The sequence below is a fragment of the Capricornis sumatraensis genome, chromosome 3 (genome assembly GCF_032405125.1).
Source record: "Capricornis sumatraensis isolate serow.1 chromosome 3, serow.2, whole genome shotgun sequence".
In the NCBI taxonomy this organism is placed as follows: domain Eukaryota; kingdom Metazoa; phylum Chordata; class Mammalia; order Artiodactyla; family Bovidae; genus Capricornis; species Capricornis sumatraensis.
The window spans coordinates 71,613,314-71,638,293 of record NC_091071.1 but is presented as its reverse complement, the minus strand read 5'-3'; the positions used below and the strand labels follow the sequence as shown (position 1 = coordinate 71,638,293).

Here is a 24,980-nt window from a genome sequence, read left to right as displayed (position 1 = left end):
TTCTCTTGGCAAAATTCTATTAGTCTTTTCCCTGCTTCATTCCATATTCCAAGGCCAAATTTTCCTGTTGCTCCAGGTGTTTCTTGACTTCCTACTTTTGCATTCCAGTCCCCTACAATGAAAAGGACATCGTTTTTGGGTGTTAGTTCTAAAAGGTCTTGTAGGTGTTCATAGAACCATTCAACTTCAGCTTCTTCAGTGTTACTGGTTGGGGCATAGACTTGGATTACTGTGATATTGAATGGTTTCCCTTGGAGACGAACAGAGATCATTCTGTCGTTTTTGAGATTGCATCCAAGTCCTGCATTTCGGACTCTTGTTGACCATGATGACGACTCCATTTCTTCTAAGGGATTCGTGCCTGCAGTAGTAGATATAATGGTCATCTGAGTTAAATTCACCCATTCCAGTCCATTTTAGTTCACTGGTTCCTAGAATATTGATGTTCACTCTTGCCGTCTCCTGTTTGACCACTTCCAATTTGCCTTGATTCATGGAGATATGAAATAATGTAACATGTTTGAGGCCAAAAATAGTCACATGAAAATTTTCACAGACTTCCTACTTGCTTATCTTACATAAGGAAGAAAGTATTAGTCTCTCAGTCCTGTCTGACTCTCTGTGACCCCATGGACTGTAACCCACCAGGCTCCTCTGTCCATGGAATTCTCCGGGCATGAATACTGGAATGGGTAGCCATTCCCTTCTCCAGGGGATCTTCCCAACCCAGGGATCAAACCTGGGTCTCCTTCATTGTAGGCAGATTTGTTACCATCTGAACCACCAGGAAAGCCCCTGTCTCTCTGTATCAACCTAGTGGGGTAGGATGGGGAGAGAGATGGGAGGGAGGGCAAAAGGGAGGGGATATATGTACACCTATGGCTGATTCATCTTGAGGTTTGACAGAAAACAACAAAATTCTGCAAAGCAATTATCCTTCAATAAAAAAAAATAGTTAATTAACAAAAAAGAAAAAAAAAAAACAAGAAAGACCCTGTCTTACAAAAGAGATTCTGTAACTAAATCACCAGTCCATTTCCCTTTCCTTAACATCCTAAAGAGGATATTCTTCTTGCTGGAAGAAATACTAATGGGATATGTATGGTAACAGGCTGACTGAGAAGAAGGGGAAAGACAAAAGTTTCCTTTGCGTGAAGAAGGCTTGGAGGTACTTAACCAACCCTGCTATATGAGGGAAGTGATTAGAACTTTGAAATAGCATTTTAGTAAGTTTGTTGTGAACTAATTACGGATCTCTCAAAGACATAACGGGCTTCCCTGGTAACTCAGCTGGTGAAAAATCCACCTGTAAAGCAGGAGACCCTGGTTTGATTCCTGGGTCAGAAAGTTTCCCTGAAGAAGGGATAGGCTACCCACTCCAGTATTCTTGGGATTCCCTGGTGGCTCAAATGGTAAAGAATCCACCTGCAATAGAGGAGGCCTGGGTTCGAACCCTGGGTTGGGAAGATCCCCTGGAGGAGGGCATGGCAACTTACCCCAGTATTCTTGCCTGGAGAATCCCCACGGACAGAGGAGCCTGGTGGGCTCCAGTCCATAGGCTGAGACCGATGACTGAGCAACTAAGAGTCAGAGGACTAAGCGACTAAGCACAGCATAAAGACATAACGATAATGTTTACTTTATAATTCTTATGGCTGTTGAAATGTACTTCTTGACTACAACACAACTCTAACATCAAATTATATGATGCCAAGACTTTTGAGGATGACCACGCTAAATTAAATTAGAGGTTCAGTTCCCCATAGCTCCAAAAATCTTCTCAGGCTCAAACAGGGCCCCTTCTGTCTTTTTTTCTTTTTTTTCCTCTCTAACTTCTCCACCCTCCCCAAACACCTGAGAAACACTTATTAAATTCCTTTCGGTGATAGAGATACAAGGTTGAGTTCAATATATCCCTTTGGTCCAGGCTCTGGATAGCCTGGATTATCTCCAGCCTGTGGGCTTGGAAGAATTGGGTTGAGACTGTCTCCAGCTGCAAATTAGCTGGTGACTTGATTCCCCATCTATTCTTCCATTCTGTTTCAAATTCATCCTCTTCTTGAATCACTTTCTTTTCAAGTCTGTCTATAACCCGCCCGTGGAAGCCAGGCCATTCCCAGTCTGGCACCAATTTTATATTAATAATGTGAGAGGATGAGAAAGCATAGTCACAAAGCACCAAGTGTTTAAGTAAATGTCTCCTTTGCTTAAAGCATAATGAAGCAGGGTACGTGAAATGCTTCTAGAAAACAACTAGAATGAGCTGCAAAGGACATCCATCCAGTGACATTTCCTTCTCATAGCAGTGACATTTGCAAAAAGACATATTAATTCTTTCTTTCACTTAATGTTTGTGGAATACCTCTGGATTTAAAGGTCATATTTTGAGGTCATCTGTGAATACATCAATATTTCAACATTGCTTTATTATCTTTATGTTTCAACATTTTTTATTAATAAAAATCTTTATCTACTGAGTGTGTTAATCTATAATTAACAACAATTACAACTGTAACAAACCACTTCAGTGCTTAAACAAGTGAAAGGTGTTTTGTATGTGTTTAACAGGATGGCTGGGGGTAGGCAGTCCAGGCTGCAATAGCTGCTCAACGGTGTCCAAGAATCAGGCTCAGTCTGTCTTCCTGCTCTGCCATCCACAGTGGATGGCTTCTGTCCAAGTGGCCACAGCATGGTCACTGTGCATCCAGGAAAGAAGAAAGGGGGAAAGCAAATGTGTTTTCTTCAACCCAGGCTTTATTCCAGAAGGGAAAGCCTCCACAGAGACTTGTGCCTGTATTTCACTGACCACAGTAGTCACATGACCTCCTCTAGCTGCAAGAGTCTGGGAAGGTATTTTACTTTCCGACCTCTGAAACAGAAGCATGCAAGGGGAGAGGGTGTAGGATTGGGTGACAACTTAACTCCTTATGTATATAACAATGAATGCAACTTAGAGCTGCCTTCCTCCTCTGCAAACTACGAAATGGTTTCACAATAAAAATTGTGACGGCAAAGTGGCTTCTAAATTATGAAATGCTTTGTGAATGTTACTACAGGGTATATTTAAATGATCCACTGAATTTTCAACTTCTAAGGAATTTTATGAAAACATTGTTCATCTGTTACTTTGATTCCATACTTGATCTATCAGAAATATATACTCTCATACCTATGCCTGATTCATGTTGATGTCTGGCAGAAATCAACAAAATTACATAAAGCAATTATCCTTCAGTTAAAAAATAAATAAGTTTTATAAGAAGAAAAGAAATATATACTCTTAACCAATAAGATAGCACAATTTTCTTTCTTGTCTATAATCATTCTTAATTATTACAGATACTCATTTTGGGTCACCTTGAGTGAACAGTTCCCTTTCTATTCCCAGCTGCTCTGTTGCCCTCACATTTATCTCTTTGTCTCTGAGAGTAGGAGCTATCCTTGTATTATAGGAAGAAAGAAATTGTCAACTCACTGTCTGGCTGTGTATTCTTCCGTTTCCTACCATGCATTCTGTCTTAGTGATGGTTTATTGAGTTTAGTAGCTGCATTCAGACAGCTACATGCCAGTCACGTGTACCCTGATTACTCATTATGAGCCTTAGGATCCCATACAACTCACTAATGAGCACATTATAATGCTGGCCAGTGCTAATTAGATGATAATCATGTGCATTGCTTTATTTACAGTCTATCCATTTAAATTAATTGGGTATTTAACTGAACACAGTGTGAAAGAAATTGGAATTGGATTTCAGTTAATTTCACCTGCCATCTCTTATAGGCAGGTGAGACTGTTCACTTGACCTGGAAATTTAAGCAATACAAATGGACATAATGCTTCTTTTATAATGGTACACATGCATATGTAAATTTATCTCAAAATAAGTTTGGAAAGAGCAGCCAAATTTGCAATTTTTTATCCCCACTAATATCCTTATTGATCTGATTGCAGAGAGATTCTACATGCATAAGACATATTAATAAATTCAACTCATTAGTTGGAAATATAACGTGGGATCCTAAAACAGACTGATGAGAAAATTCTGATATTTTCTTAGGATAGGAAACTTACCTTTAACGCATTAAAAAAATGTGTAGTGAACTATATCTAATTATGACCCTATGTATTTTCCTCTTTAAGGACATAACATCAAAATATTACTGGATTTACAGTTTTAAACGAGTGTACAGTTGCCAAAAATTGTATGTGTGACTGCATCATTAAATTCAAAGTATCTTTTTATTGAAATAATTTCCCAAGAGCACAGGTAGAATAGACCTAGAGTAACTACATGAAAAAGTGTTTCTAGACAAAAAGTTGGAGGTCAGTTCTTCTATTTTTTTTCTCAAATAGTAACATTTCTGGTTTATAGGCACCTGCTTCCACACAATTTTGAAACTCTTACACAGCAGAATTTCTTTAGGCATCTCTCATTCTTGAGAATAGTTTGCTGGGAATAAAATTCCAGAACAGAAATAATTTTTCCCTCAGAATTCTGAAGGCAAATCTTTAGGTCTTCTGACTTTCAGTGTCACAGCCAAGAGGTCCTATGTCATGCTTCTTCATTATTCATTCCCCTTCTCTTGGAAGCTTTGAGTATCTTCTCCTTTGCCTTAGTTTTCCAAAACTGCATAATGGTGTGCCCAGGTAAGATCTTTATTTATTATATTTGACAATTTGTGAACTCTTTCAAGTTGGAAATTCATATCCTTCAACTATGGGACATATTCTTGGACTATTTAATCATGTTTCCCCTCAGTTTTCTCTGAATTTTCTTTCCAGAACTGCTGTTAGCTAACTATTGCATCTCCTGAATTGTTCCTCTAAGTCTTTTTCTACTTTTCAGGTCTTTTTGTCCTACCCTCAGAAAAATTTATCTTCCAATCCTTGTATTTTTTTCTTCCACAAAGTTTTATTAACTGGGGTTATGGAAAGAGGTTGAACACAACAGAACCCATCCTGAAAACGTTAGAAATTACAGAAAGACTTGAGATAATGTCAGTCACAACAGATTAAGCAAGTCTTTCCATCACCTGAGACACAATAATGCAAAATTGTAGAAACCAAATCTTCACAAGTGGTACAGGATATAAGACAAAAATGAAGACATTGGCAGTCCCTGACATTGTAAAATAAACTTGCAACTTTATTTACTTCTGTATTTTTGAAGTTGTAATTCAAATGTTTTCCCAAATCATTTCAAACTCTCTCCAGTCAAGTTCTTCCCTCTCATCAAAAACTTTGAAGTATCTTATTTAAAAATAATTTAATCATCCAGTCTATTCCAGGAAACTGGCAGCCTCCTAGCACATAGCTTATGTTCTTCTTCTGAAACAAAAACTTAAAACAAATGGATGTTGGTCTTTCTTCTTCAGTATTACAGGATAAGCACGTGCTTCCTACAAAGCTTAATTCCTTCTTGAAGGCATCTTTATTCTGCAACTTATCCCTGCCGTTTGTCATAAGTAGAATGCTGCCCTCTACCCTCTCCCTTTCTGACTTCACAACCATCCGTTCTTCTGTTGTAACTAGTTAGCCTGCTAAACCACCTGCGTGGTTATTCACCAGGAAACACTAGACCCGAGACATAAATAATATACCTCGACATAATAGCTCAGGCTTCCTTTGTAGGCAGAATTTCTTTTGTTGGCCATGGGAAGAAAACACTTACACAAGGTAAAGTCCACTATTTTCACTTCATGCTGGGCCTTGGGGAAACAAAGGACAGCAACCCATGTGAACAGGGGTGAAGAGGAGTACAAGACCCAGGATGGAGCCCCCTGCTCCAGCCACGTGGCAGAACCTAGTCCAGTAGTTGAGGACTTCACCACCCACGTACTACACCTTGACTCTATAAATCAACATTCCTGACTGGTAAACCCTTTTTAACACCTGCCTTTTTCTGCCCCTTTCAGTCTGAGAGTGTCCAAAGTATAAGTCCTCCTTTCTCTCCTCATCCTTCGAGATGGATGAATCTGCTTTCACATGCAAGAAAACTTCAATCAGAAAACAGCCAGTCTTCAGTCCTTCTGTTCTTCTGCATATGACCTTGGTGCAGCTCAGTAGATATTTGTCAAGTGTCTAGTCTAGACCAGGCTCTGTGTACCTCAAGTGTTCAAAATGCAAGGGATGTTTCTCTGCCCCTGGTGAACTGCAAGTCTTATTTCCTCCACATCACGATGTCTCGCTAATTCCCATGGAATAACTGGGGCTGGTGAAAGCACTGGATGATGGCTGCTTAACACTGGATTCTTACTGCCGATGACCCTGGTTTCTTTCATTTTCTATATACAGACATTTAAAACTAAATTATTATTGAAGGTCAACTAGCTCAGGTCCAATGTATGTCTGTAAAAGTAAAATATCATTATTTCTGCTTAAAGAAAAACAAAAAACATAAAACAGTCCTTGGCACTCCTGTAGTTGGTGTACCATCTGTGCATGAATCTCACAAGTCAGGTCAACTGATGGGGGCGCCTGTGGTAACAAGTTTGTAATAGGCCCCTTTCTGAGCCATCAGTTCTTCATGGGTCCCCTTTTCAATCACTGTCCCCTGTGACATGACGGCAATAATATCTGAGTTCCGGATGGTGGACAAACGATGAGCAATGACAATGCAGGTTCGACCTTCTCTGGCTTTGTCCAGGGCCACTTGCACTGTCTACAAAGAGAAGATGGAAAGTTGGTGCAAAGACATATGTTTGTTCCCTAGTCTGCTATTGCCTGAGTTCTGCTTCATGCCACCTGAGTAACATCACTATATTCAGGGCTTGATACAAGAGAGAGGTCTAAAAAAATACTTGCTGAATGCAATGCATCAATGATTTAAATGGCAGTCCACAGGCTGAAAAATTTCACTGAACCTGTAATGAACCAAACTATGAGACCATGAAGTAAGTTTACATTACTCAATGGTCTAGTTCAATATTAATAAAATAAAACCAGGAAAACAATGTAAGGTAGCCGTTAGGTGGTCATTCCCTACCATTCTTCATTGAGGACAATTTAGCTGTCTCCAAAACAGAATCCTAATTTTTAAGGAGTTAATTATAAATGGTAAATTTCATAATTGTGTTTTGCCCAATTGCATTTACTTTTATGCAAAATGCATGTCAGAAACCACCTCTTTGTTTTGTATGCTTCCCATCTTCTCTGCAGCAGAACTTTAGAACTGTAAAATATGAAATGCCTAACAGATGGCCAGGATTATTTTATTTTACTTAAGATAGCTAATCATTTGCCCTTGAAAAAAATGTCACCTAACCTAAACAATTTTAAAAACAATTTTAAAAACAATTCTTATTTTAAACTTAAATTTTTTTTTATTTGAAGCAATCCTATTTTAAATTCTTTCTCTAAACTATTGTCTCTTGGTTCTGCAAAGGAGTAGCCATTTCTACTGTGAATCAGAAAATTAACAATACTATCATTTTATAAGGACAAATATTACAGCAAGAGACTAATTTACGATGGTCTAAGGCTTAGAAAATCAATAACTACCTTTTCACTTTCTGTGTCTAAGGCAGAAGTAGCTTCATCTAGCAGCAAGATTTTCGGATCCCGTACGATAGCCCGAGCAATAGCAATGCGTTGTTTCTCTCCTCGAGACAGTTGAGACCCCTGGGACCCAACATTAGTTTCATATTTCTGGAAAACATATGGTAAATTTCAGAACCAGAAGCATGCTCCTGTGCTTTATGGAGCCCCCATCAATGACTCCTCAGGATTTAAACAATTTGTTGTTTTTTGAAATTGTGAATTATTTCTATAAAGGACTTCAAATCCATCTAGGATCTTAAAAAAATATGGCATTTGTGACCTTTCATGCTGGAAAACAAGGGGACTTTGCATCCTTTTCTCTGTATTTATTTTTTGATCTCTTTCTCCTTAGTATGAGATCTTCCCTGATATAAGATTCCCTGATTTCCAATCTCCTGTCTGGAAGATCTTTCCAAGACAGAATGGTCCTAGAATGTCAGGACCTTTGGGAGATCTTCTCATCCATTTCCTTGTTGAGGTGGCATTGTTCTGGAATGCAAGCCTTCTGTGATCATGAACAAATTATTAAAATTTCTGTGAGCTGAAAACTCATCTGAAAATTCAGATATTAATAACTAGTTCACATATTTGTCATTTTTATGAAATTATGGAAGAGAATCCCTTGATGAAGGCTTGTGTAAAATAAGTTACATTCACAGAGTATTTACTGTGCATCAGGTATGGTACTAACTACTCTAGTCAGATTATCATTTAATGTTCACAGAAATAATTTCCTCCTTATTACCTATTTTTCAGTTTCTTTTTTGAAAATTTTTTAGTTTTCATGTTTTCATTTTCTTTGTGATTGAACACCAAGAAAGAGCATTGGTGGATCGAAAAATTTAGGGTCAATGTTACACTGCATTCAGACTTGGCTCTGGGAAAGTGAGACTTACTCCAAACCAAGTGCAGCTTACTCTACATGTATAATAGTTGCTGCCAAGTAATGGAATGACAATGACAGTAATAACAGAAGCAGCTTTCTTTTTTGTGGCTATTTTGTATACTCTTTCATTCTAAGTTATCTTTTACCTTTTTGTAGATGACTGAGTCTCAGAAAAGAAAAGTAGCTGTCCCAAAGTTACAGAAGTAACTTTACACTAGAAAGTGACCTCACTTGGATTCAAATCAACGTCTGCTCCAAATCTCAGGATTTTTTTTTTTTTTTCCATTATGCTAAGCTGATACTCACAGCTTCCCTAGTGGTTCAGACTGTAAAGAATCTGTCTGCAGTGCAGGAGATCTGGGTTCAATCCCTGGGTCAGAAAGATCCCCTGGAGAAGGGAACAGCCACTCACTCCAGTATTCTTGCCTGAGGAATCCCATGAACAGAGCCTGGAAGTCTACAGTCCATGGAGTCACAAAGAGCTGGACATAACCGAGTGACTAAGCACACACAGGCAAGCTGATGCTTAATGTGGTATTACTTTTTGTACAACAAGTTCTATAACATACCTTGCACTGGATAATATAATACTGTTCAAAACTAACGATTAGGGACTTTCCTGGCAATTCAGTGGTTAAGACTTCATTTTGCAATACAGAGATTGTGGGTTCGGTCAAAGTAAAAAAGCCAGAACACAAACAACAGAAGCAATATTGTAACAAATTTAATAAAGACTTTAAAAATGGTCCACATCAAAAAAAATTTTATAAAGCCCTAAAGATTATGTTGATGAAGGACATTTATTTTGCTTAAAAGGCTGAGACAATCCCAGGGCACTGGGGAATAAGTTGTGTTGCCTTTGACCTTCTCCTTGAGCTACAGTCATAATGACTTTCTGGTTGTTTTTCTGCTCTCTCCCTGTCTCCCATCAGGAACGACTCTGACTGTGCACCTACCTCTGGGAGGGACATTACAAAGTCATGCAGCTGAGCCTGCTTCGCAGCTTCTATAACCTTTTCCATAGGGATTTCTTTGGTGTTGTCTCCATACTTGATGTTGTCCATTATGCTACAGGCAAACAACACTGGTTCCTGGGAAACGATTCCAATGTTTGAGCGGAGGAACTGGATGTTTACGTTTTTGCTGTCATGCCCATCTATCATCTGCCAACAGAAACGACAACCAGAGCCCTGAGTTTTAGAATTCCAGCAGTGAGGAAAGCTCAAGTCCTAGAGTTAGTGTTATGCAAGTGCGTGCTTTGCTTAAGAGACAACAAGCTCAGGATTCTTGGAAATAAATTATGTTGCCTTTGACCTCTGGAGGTGGTGTCTGCCAGAAGCGGTGTCAAAGTTGTGATCAGACACGGTTTTGTTTGTTCGTTTCCCAAACTCTAGCTCTACAGGTGATATCAAACAAGAAAGGCACATTATCTAGTTCAGAAAACAGAAACTTCCCTTATCTTCGGGTGTAGCACATCCTCTCCAAGTACACATAATTGCTCAATTTTGAGACTCCATGGGTTATGAAATGGGGTTTCCTATGTAAAGCTATTGGACAATATAAGACTCAAACCCATTGATTTCAATGATACTAACCTCTGAATGATTGAAGATAATGAATCCCAGTAAGAAAGTATATTTATTCACTTGGTCAACCAACAGATATATACAGAATAACCTGCCACAAAGGTACCATGCTAGGCAGTCTTTGGTATAATATAGAAAAAAAAAATCTCTATTTTCTAGGAACTCATGATCTATTTTTATGATTGAATAGCATCATGGACTCAATGGACATAAACTTGGGCAAACTCCAGGAGATAATGAGGGGCAGGGAGGCCTGGTGAGCTGCAGTTCATGTGGTTGCAAAGAGTAGGACACAACCTAGTGACTGAACAACAACGACAACAACACGATTTATTTAGGCAGTTGAGCACAGGAATTCAAATATCTACCATTTGTGCTCTTTCACTTAAAAGACCTAGGACAGCAAAAGGATAGTATGTCTAACATACTACTATAAAGTATTTAGCCCCATGATTTCAGAAAAAGATTATGTTAAGTAGTATGGATATACTATATTTTAGATAATATGTTGGCAGCATAAAACACAAACACTACTAGAAAAAGTATATGGCATTCCCCAACAATTAGCCCTTGCTCCTCTTCGTTTATGCATTTTCCATAGTACTTACACACTGCAAAGCACTAATACTTAATTAAGTACTGGAACTGTTTGCTGATTGTTGTCTATATGAGAGTATTCTGAGAGTAAGCTCCCAGAAAACAGAAGACATGGTTCATGTTCCTTAGAATTTCCCACAGGAACTAATCTGGGCACATCATCAGTTCAGTTCGGTTCAGTCGCTCAGTCGTGTCTGACTCTTTGGGACCCCATGAACTGCAGCACGCCAGGCCTCCCTGTCCATCACCAACTCCCGGAGTTCAGGCAAACTCATGTCCATCGAGTCCGTGATGCCATCCAGCCATCTCATCCTGTCGTCCCCTTCTCCTCCTGCCCCCAATCCCTCCCAGCATCAGAGTCCTTTCCAATGAGTCAACTCTTCGCATGAGGTGGCCAAAGTACTGGAGCTTCAGCTTTAGCATCATTCCTTCCAAAGAACACCCAGGGCTGACCTCCTTTAGAATGGACTGGTTGGATCTCCTTGCAGTCCAAGGGACTCTCAAGAGTCTTCTCCAACACCACAGTTCAAAAGCATTAATTCTTCAGCACTCAGCTTTCTTCACAGTCCAACTCTCACATCCATACATGACCACTGGAAAAACCACAGCCTTGACTAGACAGACCTTTGTTGGCAAAGTAATGTCTCTGCTTTTCAATATGCTATCTAGCTTGGTCATAACTTTCCTTCCAAGGAGTAAGTGTCTTTTAATTTCATGGCTGCAGTCACCATCTGCAGTGATTTTGGAGCTCCAAAAAATAAAGTCTGACATGCTGCTAAGTCACTGCAGTCGTGTCCGACTCTGTGCGACCACATAGATGGCAGCCCACCAGGCTCCCCCGTCCCTGGGATTCTCCAGGCAAGAACACTGGAGTGGGTTGCCATTTCCTTCTCCAACAAATCTGACATAGGCACCCAATTAAATGCTAAAAATGTTGAATGCCTGCATTTGTTAGCTTCCATAAGAGCAAAGAGAATTTTTAAAAATTGCATTAAAGGTGGTATTTTTCTAAATGAAAAATGTCTGTAAGAAAGTTTTACAATGATGTAATAAAATACATTGTGTCTATGAAATGCAAGGAAACATACTGATATTTTTCATGGGCATTGCTTTCTATCTGTGACCAGAACATTCGCTGAGTACATTCAGAGAAATATGCTTAATATGCAAGTTAATGTTAAAGAAGTTGAACATGAAGGATGCGAATTCCTGCCTGTCATGTAGTTAGTTCACTGTCTACCCAGGTGACAGTCATGAAAGATCTGACGTTTGGTTAAACTGGATCCTCTCCTTTGGAGAGATCAGACCCCCAGTGCCATGGACTTCCTAGAGTCATCAATCACCAAATAATTTCAAACAAATAAAATCCCTATACCTAAAATTAATAAAAGAAGTGACTATAATCTTCAGAAAATCAACTCTTACTCCTTATTTTCATAATTTCCTGGATTTTACCACTATCAGTTTGCTTGTTTCCCTGTTTTGCTTTATGCAAAGGAAACTTTAGTTACCTCTTTCAAATTTCCCTTAGCATTTCTCTTCATCATGTTTTCTATCCTCATTGTAATGACAATTACATTATTCAGGGGTATCAGAAAGTCCTTTTTCAAAATATGTGGATTCAATCAGACCCACACCTCTGAATCATTTCTTAGAAAACTACTTACAGATGCACTCCAACAAAATAAGAGGGGAAACCAAAGAAAGAGGAAAATACATGAACTAGGAAATAATGGACCGAATCCAAAAGATACTGTGGGAAACTCATAGACTGACAATTGCTGAACAGATATAGGATGCAATTAGTCCAGGTTGTGGCAGAAATAAAGGAAAGAAGCAGGCTCCTCAGAATAAGTATCAATGTAGAACATGGGAAGAACCTAAAGATTTTATAAAGGCAGAGATTACAAGAAAGAAAGAAAGTCTTTCAGGAAAGCAAGAAAAGAAACTGTGATGCTAATGTACCTCACTCCTTAACTGTGAGATGAACATTTCCATAGCCATAAGAAAAGTTAATAGATTTTCAACTTTTAGAATCAGCCTAGAGGAAAAGCTGTAAATAGTATAAACAAAATGCAAGCATTTTATATTCTTGATAAAATAAAAGTGTAGCTATTAGGGATTGAGAGGCAAAAAAAAAAAAAAAAAAGGGAGGGGGAGAAAAAAGTGAAAATAGAGGTAGAATTGCTAATCTCATCTTAGAAAATGAGAATTCAAGAAATGTTATCTGCAGGTGATGGGAAAGAAACAAAACTGTATTAATTAAATTTTCAAAAAGAAGAGCTTTTAAAAGTAGTATAACCATATTGGGAGGAGGTGGGTCAAAGGAGGTGAGAGGAGGAAGGGAAGCTAAATTCCATCTCTTGCAAATAAATCAACAGAGGGTCTAAATTTGTTAAATCAAGAAATAGCAACATGAGCATATTATTTAGGGACACTGAGGTAATTGTTGGGAGATCTAAAAACATCAAGTGATTAAAAATAGTTACCTTTGAGCAGAAAAAGGGGGGTGGGGTGGAAATGGTGGAATAAAAGGCTGGTTTTGTTTTGTTTTGCTTTGTTTTTACAAATATTTCTTATTTTACTTTGTACTCCTCTGCAGATATTATTTGGAAAGATAGAAAGGAAAAAGAAAAGAAGAGAAAGAAATTCTGTAGAAAATAAGCAACAAAACAAGCCACCAATTTTTCAAATATCTTTACCAAAGATTTAAGGCACATGACTACCAATTTGAGACCCTTATATTATTTAGACTTTAGCTTCTTGAACCAGGATTGTCTCGGATTTTTCATATTAAATTCCCTTTCTTACTCATTTATCATTGTGTTTCTCATCATCCCCCACTTTTTCTGTTCCCAGTCATTAGTTTCTTGATTAGTCTGCACTTTCTGCCCCATTTACAGGTAAGTGAATGCTTCTATTAAATACATTCATCTCCAGCTTTGCAGTTTTCTTTGCCTATCTGGTCAGGAGACCATCTGGAACTGGGAAGAATGAATCTAACATTAGAAATTGTGAGGTAGAATCAGGTCAAGCAGCAAATGACTGGAACTGGAGAATATTGCCCGAGGCAAGCGCTTCAGAATGAGTCTGGTAAGGCACAACCTTGAAGACCCCCTTTAAGAAGTTGGAGATCCTCTGCAGAAAGCTAAATTTTCAAAGGCATTTGCATTGCTTACCACCTTCCCTTGGTCAGGATCATAGAAACGTTCCAACAGCTGAACGCTGGTGCTTTTACCACATCCGCTGCTCCCAACAAATGCCAGGGTTTTCCCTGGACCAACAGACACTGAAAGACCATTCAGAACTTGTACATCAGGGCGGGAAGGATATGTAAATTTACAGTCAACAAAGTCAATCTGTCCCCGGAAGTTGTCCTGTGGATGAAAAGATTAGAATTATATATTCTCCTACTAGTGTCTAGACTGTTGAGAATGCACCTGAGTTTTAAATCCTTGCTTAAGATACCTTCAACAACAAGCTGCCAAAATGCAAAGTATAAGGACAGCAACTTAATGAAACAGCATTCTATTCCCTATTTTAACAGATGTAGAATAAACGGAGGGTGGGGCATTGAGTTTAAAGATATTTGATCAGATCAAATATTCCCATTATAACCTAAGGGGACTTCCTTGTCAGTCATTCTGCATGGAAGAGAAGAAAAGAGATGATTACATCACAGAAGCCAGTAACTATGCAAACTCCTATAGTTTTGTTTCCCCAAATATTTAAAATAATAACTTTACACTTGAAATGACCTCCACAGAAAGTTACTTGAACTCTGAATTGCAAAGGTGAAAACCTTCAGTTGCACTATCTGACATGTGAACTCTAGAAAGGGATAGACATTTAATAAACCACACAGAGACTTGCCTTTTACTGAACTAAAGGAGAAATGGGGCATTTGACCAATTTTAAGACTTCTGAATTTAGTTAACTTTACTAGAGTTTAGGTTGTTTTGCTCTCTTGAACATACTGGGATATTAAAAATCAAGCAAGGAAGACCTAAAAAGACACCTGTAGGAACTATTAATCAGAAAAAGTGATATTTCATTGAGATCAAATTGATTTTCTGAGCGTCCACATGAAGGTACGTGGAACTGAGATAAACATGAAATAAGTCAGTATTACAGGACAGGAGAAACTGGTTTTTCTACATTCCATAGCAGAACATCAGTAAAATCACAGTGATTGTGCAAGTCTCAAAGACTTATAGCCTCATTCATTCTCGAATTAAGTGTGTTTTATAGTGACTGTGTATTATAAAACAAGTATTCACTGGATAGAATTGCCTTATTCAAACGCCAGCTTTATGAATAATTTTAATGCTAATGTACTTCATTCCTTTACATTAATAAATCTACTATCTGCTCATTCTGAGTGCATATGAATGCACCCATCTACTACACAATTTCAGAGCTAAGTGGTCTTAAATAAGCAGCCCCAATGCTGTCCAGCAGACACACACTGCACTCCTTACCCCCACCTCCAATACTTACCCATCTTTCACCTGCACTGCTATACACATTGATTGCGGGTCGTCGGTCCAGCAGTTGGAAAAAGCGTGCAGCTGAGATTTTAGCTTTGGCATAACTTGGTGTGTAAGAGGAGGCTCTCCCAAGAGCTGTCGCACTCAGTACAACTGAAGAGATCACCCTGCAATCAGACAGACACCCAGCTAGAAAGGGGGCAGTGTGGTTGGTGTGGTGGCCTAAGAGGCCAGAGTTTGGGGGGTCTAGCCTTGGAAAGGACTAAGCAGCCTTGAACAGGTCTCTTTAGACTTATCTGGGAATGGGAAGATGGGGAGATGAATGGTGTTTAAGTTGTGTTCTAACAAGAAAGGGTGAGGGGAGGATTGCACAAGGGAGTTCAAACTTCCAAACCCAGCTTCAAGTAGAGCAGCTTTTAAAAAAAAGTTGTTTGAGAAAAAGACTTCTTGGGGGAAAAAAAAGAGTAGTTGAAAGATCACCAGATTGCCTTGGACTTTTTTATTAGGGGCAATGAAAAAGTTCATTGGAACTTTTTCAAAGTTGTTATGGAAAAACCAAAATGAACATTTTGGTCAATCCAATACAATGTTAACATTCTATGAATCTATGATCAGTGTGTGAAAATGATTGGTGATATAAGCATCAATTCTGTGCCAAGCAAGCATGTAATTCATTCTTCAGACAGCATGAGAAAGATGTGATTGCCTGAATCCTTCTGCGCATCCCAGCTTATGCACATTGTGTGTGCTTGTGCTTAGTTGCTTAGTCGCTCAGTTGCGTCCAACTCTTTGTATGTTTTACTGCTCAGTTTATAAGCAGAAACGGTTTTAGGGCAGATCTGCAAACTCAAACATCTCTAGGATCCCAGTTCAAAGCTTAAAGCAATGATAAGCACCTGGAATAAAACAGGAAGTGATGGGAGGTCATCTTTCAGTTTTTAAAGCGAAGGCAGAAATCAGGAGTTTTCTATTGTCTCTGATTTTTACATGTTGGCAAATAATTCTTCAAAAATCTTATCTAAACTAAATAAGTCAACAGTTTGTGATTTCCAATTTGGCGTTAGTAGCTCTAAATACACAAAAATTTAGAAAAGATACTTTCTGGTGGGTGGGGGGTGTAGTGGGACAGGAGAAAAGTTTTCTTTTATTTCTAGGAGAAGATAGAAGGCAAGAAGACAGAACTGGTTCATGACTCGAGAGCAGACTTTTACTAGGACTGATTTTCCTAATGTCCTCCAGGGTTTTCTCAGACCATCTCCCCCTCATTCTTTCGAGGTCCCCCACCCCATCACATCACACTCATATGCATGTACACCCAGTTCCTTGGTACCCTGACACCCTCAGGCTCTGGAAATGTGAGAAACTGGACTCAAAGCTAATCTTCTTAGAAGAGCAGACCCCAGCTATAAGAAAGGAACATGAATCCCCTGACTGGGTCTTTGCTCTCTCTACCTAGGAAGAGTCAGCTGGAGACGTGCCTTCTTAGCAAGAAGTAGAGTTCAAATAAAGTAGATCTATGAACCGTCTTATTTTAGGCTTCTAGGCTTTCTCAGCATTAACCCATATGGTAGACTGTGAAAATGCTTAATTAATCTTATTACTCTATACACATTCCTTTGCAATGTGACTTTTTACTCCTCTGATATTGGGACTTCTAGTAAGAAATATATATTTGGTCTTCTGTCAGTTTCTGGCTTTGAGCTCCTAAACCTGTGGAATTTCCCCAATTTTGAGAGGATCAATGTGTCTTTTGTTACATTAAGGAACTGGCTTTTCTGAAAACTCTGGATAACCTAAGGATGGGTTTCCCAGGTGGCACCGGGGAAAAGAATCCACCTGCCAATGCAGGAGATGCAAAAGACGTGGGCAAGAGATTCAGGTTCGATCCCTGGGTCAGGAAAATCCCCCGGAGTAGGAAATGGCAGTACATTCCAGTATTCTTTCCAGGAAAATTCCATGGACAGAGGCACGTGACAGGATACAGCCCATGGGGTCCCAAAGAGTCAGACACGACTGAGTGACTAAGTACACACACACAACCTAAGGATGGGGCCTGGTTGCCAGGAGAGTCAACCATGTGATCAGAGACATGGAACTTCAGTCCCTTCTCAGACCTCAGGGAAGGGAACAGGCTGGATATTGACTTTGACTGATGGTCAATGATTTAACTAATCAGGTCTAACAAGATGGAGCCTCCATAAAAAACCCCAAAGACAGAGTTCATAGAGCCTCTGGTTTGGAGAAGATGTGGAGATCTTGGGAGAGTGGCGTTCCTGGAGAGAGTATGAAAGCTCCAAGCCCTTCCCACACAGCACACCCTCTGGGTCTCTTCCATCTGGCTGTTTCTGAGCTGTGTGCTGTGTGTGTTCAGTCATGTCGGACTCTTTGTGGCCCTGTGAGCCTGCCAGGCTCCTCTGTCCATGGAATTTTCTAGGCAAAAATACTGGAGTTGCATGCCATTTCCTACTCCAGGGGATCTTCCCACCTAGGTATTGAACCCACATCTCTTGCATCTTCCTGCATTGGCAGGCAGATTCTTTATGACTACGCCACCCGGGAAGCCCAATGAACTGGTAATCTAGGAAGTAAAGTGTTCCTCTGAGTTCTATGAAACACTCTAGCATATAAATCAAAGCTGAAGAGGATGTCATGGGAACCCTGGGTCTCTAGCTGGTTGGTGAGAAGCACAGGAGGTGACCTAGGCTTGCGTTGGTATGGAGGACTGAGGGAGAGGCAGTCCTGTAGCACCAAGTCCTTAACCTGCGAGAGGATCCCATGCTACCTCCAGGTAAACAGTGTCAGCATAAACTGAACTGTAGGACGTCCACCCAGTGTCAGAGCTGTGTGAGAGCAGCATGGGCAGAAAGGAGAAACATTTATCAGACCCTCTCATCAAAAGATGGGTTACATTCCTCTTTCCTTTGAATCTGGGCTTTGTCATATTGAACTTTCTTTGGCTAAAGAGATGTTAGAAAATGTGATGCATGCAGAGACTTGGCAAGCACGTGCACACTGGGGCTGGCAATCTTCTGTCTTCCAAGAGCACAAAGCAAAGAAAACAGGCTGCTAACAGGCCACATGGAGACAGAAGGCCACTCAGGAGCCTAACTGAATCAGCACAGTCCAGAACTATTACCACCCTGAAAACCCACAGAATCTTTAAGAAATAATAAATCTCAGCTGTTTAAGACACCAAGTTTGGGATGGTTTAAATGGCAGCCACTAACAAATCGGACCAGACTATTCCTCCCTTGAATGTTGATCTTTTATGATTTTAGCCAGACATTCCTCACCTGAACACATAGCTGAAATGGAGCCCTTCATTGGGAATTAAGTAACCTCCATATCTGTAGGAGGCAGAATTAGCAACAAACACGATGCACTGGGAAAAACCAAAGCAGAGTCCGTAAATATTCGCTTTTCGGAGGGCTGTCTTGTATGGCTTCTCCAGTTCTGCCTCAAACGCTTCTATAAACTGCCTCTCCTTTCCAATCCCAGCCACAGTACGGATATTACTGAGGGCTTCATTTGTAATCTGAAGAAGGAAAAAGAGCTTTAGAAATAAAAGAGCAGAGGTAACTACTTTCATGACATTTTCAGTGGTTACATGGATTAGATCCAGTGCAAATGGCAGAAGGTGATACACATCACATCTTCTGGGAACACAAAGAGGTTGCTGGAAATCAACTTGACTAGACCCTGAGACATCCTATCAGTTCAAGTTCTACTCACTACTAACAAAGGTCCGTCTAGTCAAGGCTATGGTTTTTCCTGTAGTCATGTATGAATGTGACAGTTGGACTGTGAAGAAAGCTGAGTGCCGAAGAATTGATGCTTTTGAACTGTGGTGTTGGAGAAGACTCTTGAGAGTCCCTTGGACTGCAAGGAGATCCAACCAGTCCATCCTAAAGCAGATCAGTCCTGGGTGTTCATTGGAAGGAATGATGCTGAAGCTGAAACTCCAGTACTTTGGCCACTTGATGCGAAGAGCTGACTCATTGGAAAAGACCCTGATGCTGGGACAGATTGAGTGCAGGAGGAGAAGGGGACGACAGGGGATAGGGTGGTTGGATGGCATCACCGACTCAATGGACATGGGTTTGGATAGACTCCAGCAGTTGGTGATGGACAGGGAGGCCTGGCGGGCTGTGGTTCATGGGGTCACAAAGAGTCAGACATGACTGAGTGACTGAACTGAACTGAAGAGAACATGGCTTCATTGCCTCTAATTGTTGAGGAAGAGAGGAGAGGGAGAAAAATGGTACGGAAGGCTCTCTTTATGAATTCATTTGAAATGTCCAAAATGGTTTCTTTAGATGTGTCTGAGACAGAAGATTGTTTACATAATATAAATTTGAAATATTAGATTTTATTTCTTAAAATTATCCTGACAAAATATTATGTAAGAAAAGTTAAGTATAAAGCTTATTTTTCAGTCTATACTATGAATTTGTATTTGTTTCAGTCCCTCAGTTCAGTTCAGTTGCTCAGTCGTGTCCGACTCTTTGCGACCCCAGGAATCACAGCACACCAGGCCTCCCTGGCCATCACCATCTCCTAGAGTTCACTCAAACTCATGTCCATCGAGTTGGTGATGCCATCCAGCCATCTCATCCTCTGTCGTCCCCTTCTCCTCCTGCCCCCAATCCCTCCCAGCATCAGAGTCTTTTCCGATGAGTCAACTCTTCTCATGAGGTGGCCAAAGTACTGGAGTTTCAGCTTTAGCATCATTCCTTCCAAAGAAATCCCAGGGCTGATCGCCTTCTAAATGGACTGGTTGGATCTCCTTGCAGTCCAAGGGACTCTCAAGAGTCTTCTCCAACACCACAGTTCAAAAGCAGCAATTCTTCGGGGCTCAGCTTTCTTCACAGTCCAACTCTCACATCCATACATGACCACAGGAAAAACCATAGCCTTGACTAGACGGACCTTTGTTGGCAAAGTAATGTCTCTGCTTTTGAATATGCCATCTAGGTTGGTCATAACTTTCTTTCTAAGGAGTAAGCATCTTTTAATTTCATGGCTGCAGTCACCATCTGCAGTGATTTTGGAACCCCCCAAAATAAAGTCTGACACTGTTTTCACTGTTTCCCCATCTATTTCCCATGAAGTGATGGGACCAGATGCCATGATCTTCATTTTCTGAATGTTGAGCTTTAAGCCAACTTTTTCACTCTCCTCTTTCACTTTCATCAAGAGGCTTTTAAGTTCCTCTTCACTTTCTGCCATAAGGGTGGTGTCATCTGCATATTTGAGGTTATTGATATTTCTCCCGGCAATCTTGATTCCAGTTTGTGCTTCTTCCAGCCCAGTGTTTCTCATGATGTTCTCTGCATAGAAGTTAAAAAAGCAGGGTGACAATATACAGCCTTGATGTACTCCTTTTCCTATTTTCCAGTCTGTTGTTCCATGTCCAATTCTAACTGTTGCTTCCTGACCTGCATATAGGTTTCTCAAGAGGCAGGTCAGGTGGTTTGGTATTCCCATCTCTTTCAGAATTTTCCACAGTTTAATGTGATCCACTCAATCAAAGGCTTTGGCATAGTCAATGAAGCAGAAATAGCTGTTTTTCTGGAACTCTCTTGCTTTTTCAATGATCCAGTGGATGTTGGCAATTTGATCTGTGTTTCTTCTGCCTTTTCTAAAACCAGCTTGAACATCTGGAAGTTCACGGTTCACATATTGCTGAAGCCTGGCTTGGAGAATTTTGAACATTACTTTACTAGCATGTGAGAGGAGTGCAGTTGTGCGGAAGTTTGAACATTCTTTGGCATTGCCTTTCTTTAGAATTGGAATGAAAACTCTAGGGTAAATAATTACTATTTCTGAATTAGGGTCCTATCCCAAAAAAGGTACAAAAGTGGACTACCTTCTATCACTGGCATACAAAATTCTTTTGGCTTCTGCCTACTTGGGCTATGTTAACTTTTCCTCTTCAAAGAGACAAACCTTAGTTGATAGTAAATTTATTAAAAGGGGAGGGTGTATTTATGTGTCTGTGGATGATTTCTTGTCCCTGATAAATGTCTATGCCATCATCTCTTCACTTATCTCTGATAACCAGATTTAATTAGAACAGTCTTAAAAGTGCATAGCTGCAGCCTAAGTGTACAGGATCTAAGCTGTATGTATCTCATGGTTCTCTTTGGGAAAGATATTTGCCACAAGTCTAGCAGATACTGAAGTGTGAAAGTTAAAAGTGTGTGCCAAAAAGATGGTAATTCCTTTCTGTGTTGGTAGTATGACCTGCAGAAACCATTAAGCGAAAAAAAAAAAGAAGAACAGACAATAAAGGTAACCATCCACTCCCGCAAAGGAGGATACTATGCCAAATTGGGATGTGGGGAAAGATAACTGTATGGGAGTAAACTGAACATGTAACCTCTGTGTTTGCCCCACTATTTCTCCACATCTGCTCGATCTCATAGCATCAGAGGCATATATGATAAAGGCTAATGGGAAGTTTCTAACCATGAGTGATTGCAGGCTAACAGCTTCCTTAGGCCTATTTGTACTATTCCTTAGCAGTTTGATAGCCATGCAGCCATAAGCAGCCTGAACAGTCGGTGTAGGAGATTACCTGTCCCGCTACTTCCAGGGACTCCTTGTCATGAGTGGCAAATCCCATCAACATTCTGGTCTGTATGGCTCCCGATAAAGCCAAGAAAGGGAAGAAGCACACTATAACCAGGCTTAGCTTCCAGCTAAAGAAGAAGGCAATGATCATAGCCACAGCGATGTTAGTGAAGGCATTGACCATCATCCCAATCTGAGAGCCGGTAGCCTGCAAACCAAAAGCAATCGAACAACCTCAGATATGCAGTCTCTGATTAAACATTATGAGAAGGTTGTTTTATAGCAAAAAGATAGATTGTTTAAATTATTATGATAAAATTGTAATATATAATATATATAAAACATAATGTTTATCATTTTAGCCATTCCTAAAAGTATAAACCAGTTGTATTAAATACCTTCACAATGTCATGTAACCATTACCATATTTATTCCCAAAGCGTCTTCATCGTCTAACAAAAACTGTATACCCAATCAATATTAACACCCCTTCCTCCCTCTCTCCAGCTCCTGTTAACCTCTATCCTATTTTCTGTCTCTGTGACTTCGTCAATCCTAGGTACCACATACAAATGAAACCATACAACATTTATCCCTCTATGTCTAGCTGATTTTACTAAGCATAATATTTTCAAGGTTCATCCATGTTAGAGCAGGTATCAGAATTTTATTTATTTTAAAGTTGAACAATATTCCATAGTGAGTATATTTTGTTTATTTATTGCTGTTGATAAACACTTGAGTTGCTTTCAGCTTTTGACCATAATGAATAATGGTGATATGAACATGGGTGTACAAGTATTTGTTTGTGTCCCTGCTTTCAATTCTTTCAGGTATATATACTTCAGAATGAAATCGCTGATCATATAGTAGTAGTTCTATGTTTAAAAAAGGGAGAATCTTCTACATAATGATACCCCCGTAGAGCATTTGAACGCCGGATTAATAAAAGTATTTCATCTTATTCACAGCTTCTTGGGAGCTCATCTATTGACTAATCTCATTTCATGGGTATCAGAGCTAGAGCAGTCAGTGAGAGATTAATTCTAGTGATAATGAATAACCTATAAAACTCCTTGAAGATTGAAGGTTGCAAAAATAGTAGAAATGAGCTTATGGCTTATTTATTTAGTCTAAGGTCAAGAATAAGGTGAACTAGATACCAGAAAACTCAGATGGTAGGAGTAAAATTGGTATAAACTATTTAAGCAGCAAGATAATGCATATTAAAACCTTTCAAAATGATTATACATTTTGATCCAATGATTATATTTTAAGAACTAAAAAAATAATCAAGAATATGCCAAGCCTGATGTAAAATGATATAAATTACTTACAAGGAGGAGACTTAAATGGGAAATTCTTTAAGAAATTGTGATATATAAAAATAATGAATTATATAGTCATTAAAAATTCATCATAGAAGAATGCTACTGCTGCTAAGTCACTTCAGTCGTGTCCAACTCTGTGCGACCCCATAGAGAGCAGCCAACCAGGCTCCCCCGTCCCTGGGATTCTCCAGGCAAGAACACTGGAGTGGGTTGGCATTTCCTTCTCCCATAGAAGAATATATAAGGGCAAAAATATGCTCACATTAGGTTGCTTGACAGAAAAAAAAGAAAGATTACTAAATAATACACAGAGTGTAACCCAAAGACTGTGAGAAACACATTTCCACAGAAAAAACCTATGTAAGCATGTGTTAGTCGCTCAGTCATGTTCAGCTGTTTGCAATCCCATGGCCTGTAGCCTGCCAGTCTCCTCTGTCCATGGAATTTTCCAAGCAAGGATACTGCAGTGGGTAGCCATTCCCTTCTCCAGGGAATCTTCCTGACCCAGGGATCAAACCTGGGTTTCCTGCATTTCAGACAGATTCTTTATTGTCTGAGTCACCAGGGAAGTCCCAGAGAAAAAGCCTAGAAGGATCAACACAAAAATTTTACAGGGACTTTCCTCTCAGTAAAAGGATTCTATATTCCTTTGAAAATCTCCATGTCGTTGTCCATATTGTTGGTTGAACTGGTAGGAGTTGAGAAATACATACAGTAAGGCACTGGCAATCCAGCAAGTTTTTTCTTCCAGAAAGAGCCTCACAGGCAAACCATGACTTTTTTCCTCTTTGCCTTTTTATAATGGAAAGTGAGTAGAAGTGTTGGGAGGCAAGGTGAGTTCTCACCACTTTAGTCCAAATGCTTGATTTCATAAAGGTGTAGCCTCACCTTGTACATGTGGGTACGTCTCCTGAACAAGGCAACAGGTTCTGGGGTTAAGAAACCACAGCTGAGTCTCCATTACTCAGATACACAGGCTTTGGAATGTGTCAGGATTCTAGATAGCGATCATTTCCATCTTTCCCTTGATTTCCTGAGCTGCTCAGAACAACTTCTCTTTTCCTAAAACTAATTTATAACCCCAAGCACCTGTGGAAGAAGGCTTTTACCTATACACCCTCTGGGGGGCGCTATTAAGTCCCATGGAATCCGAGCCTCTGGGCCTAAAAATAATCTGAGAAAGGAGACTTGGAAAAGTTCTCAGTTACTAAACTTGCAGGAAATCCGAAACCCTGACAGATTTCGATTCATGCTATAGCACTGATTCTCGGCACTGCTGAGGAGACAGTTTGCTTTCACTGCTGTTTGTCAGCTTTGGAAACAAGAGAAAATGTGGCTCTGGGGTACCCTAGTCCCACGAGTTCCCATTTCATATGAAATACCTACGTAATTCTAAAAGAACCTCTTGAAAGTGAAAGAGAGGGGAAAAGCTGGCTTAAAACTCAACATTCAAAAAACTAAAATCATACCATCCAGTCCCATCACTTCTTGGCAAATAGATGGGGAAAGGATGGAAACAGTGACAGACTTTATTTTCTTGGGCTCCAAAATCACTGTAGATGGTGACTACAGCCATGAAATTAAAAGATGCTTGCTCCTTGGAAGAAAAGCTATGACAAATCTTGACAGTGTATTAAAAAAACAGAGACATTACTTTGCCAGCAAAGGTTCGTATAGTCAAAGCTATGGTTTTTCCAGTAGTCGTATATGGATGTGAGAGTTGGACCATATAGAAGGCTGAGTACTGAAGAATTGATGCTTTTGAGCTGTGGTGTTGGAGAAGACTCTTCAGAGTCCCTTGGACTGCAAGAAGATCAAACTAGTCAATCCTAAGGGGAATCAGTCCTGAATATTCATTGGAAGGACTGATGCTGAAGCTGAAACTCCAGTACTTCAGCCATGTGATGCAAACAGCTGACTCATTAGAAAAGACCCTGATGCTGGGAAAGATTGAAGGTGGGAGGAGAAGGA

At 39.8% G+C, this 24,980-nt stretch overlaps 1 protein-coding gene across 2 annotated transcripts in view; it reads right to left on the bottom strand.

Annotated features, from left to right (window-relative positions):
- Positions 1–4,271: 4,271 nt before the first annotated feature.
- Positions 4,272–24,980, bottom strand: part of ABCB11 (ATP binding cassette subfamily B member 11) — an 84,580-nt gene continuing 63,871 nt past the window's right edge. Inside the window, exons 21-27 of one of the 2 annotated variants that reach the window (XM_068967338.1) lie at positions 21,683–21,886; positions 18,396–18,637; positions 15,113–15,269; positions 13,792–13,989; positions 9,382–9,592; positions 7,505–7,650; positions 4,272–6,665 (exon numbers count right to left, since the gene is read on the bottom strand). In XM_068967338.1, coding sequence (XP_068823439.1) covers positions 6,465–6,665; positions 7,505–7,650; positions 9,382–9,592; positions 13,792–13,989; positions 15,113–15,269; positions 18,396–18,637; positions 21,683–21,886 — 1,359 coding nt within the window. In that variant the 3' untranslated portion in view covers positions 4,272–6,464. Of the gene's footprint in view, positions 6,666–7,504; positions 7,652–9,381; positions 9,593–13,791; positions 13,990–15,112; positions 15,270–18,395; positions 18,638–21,682; positions 21,887–24,980 lie in introns of both variants that reach the window. The other variant, XM_068967336.1, reaches the window with a different exon arrangement.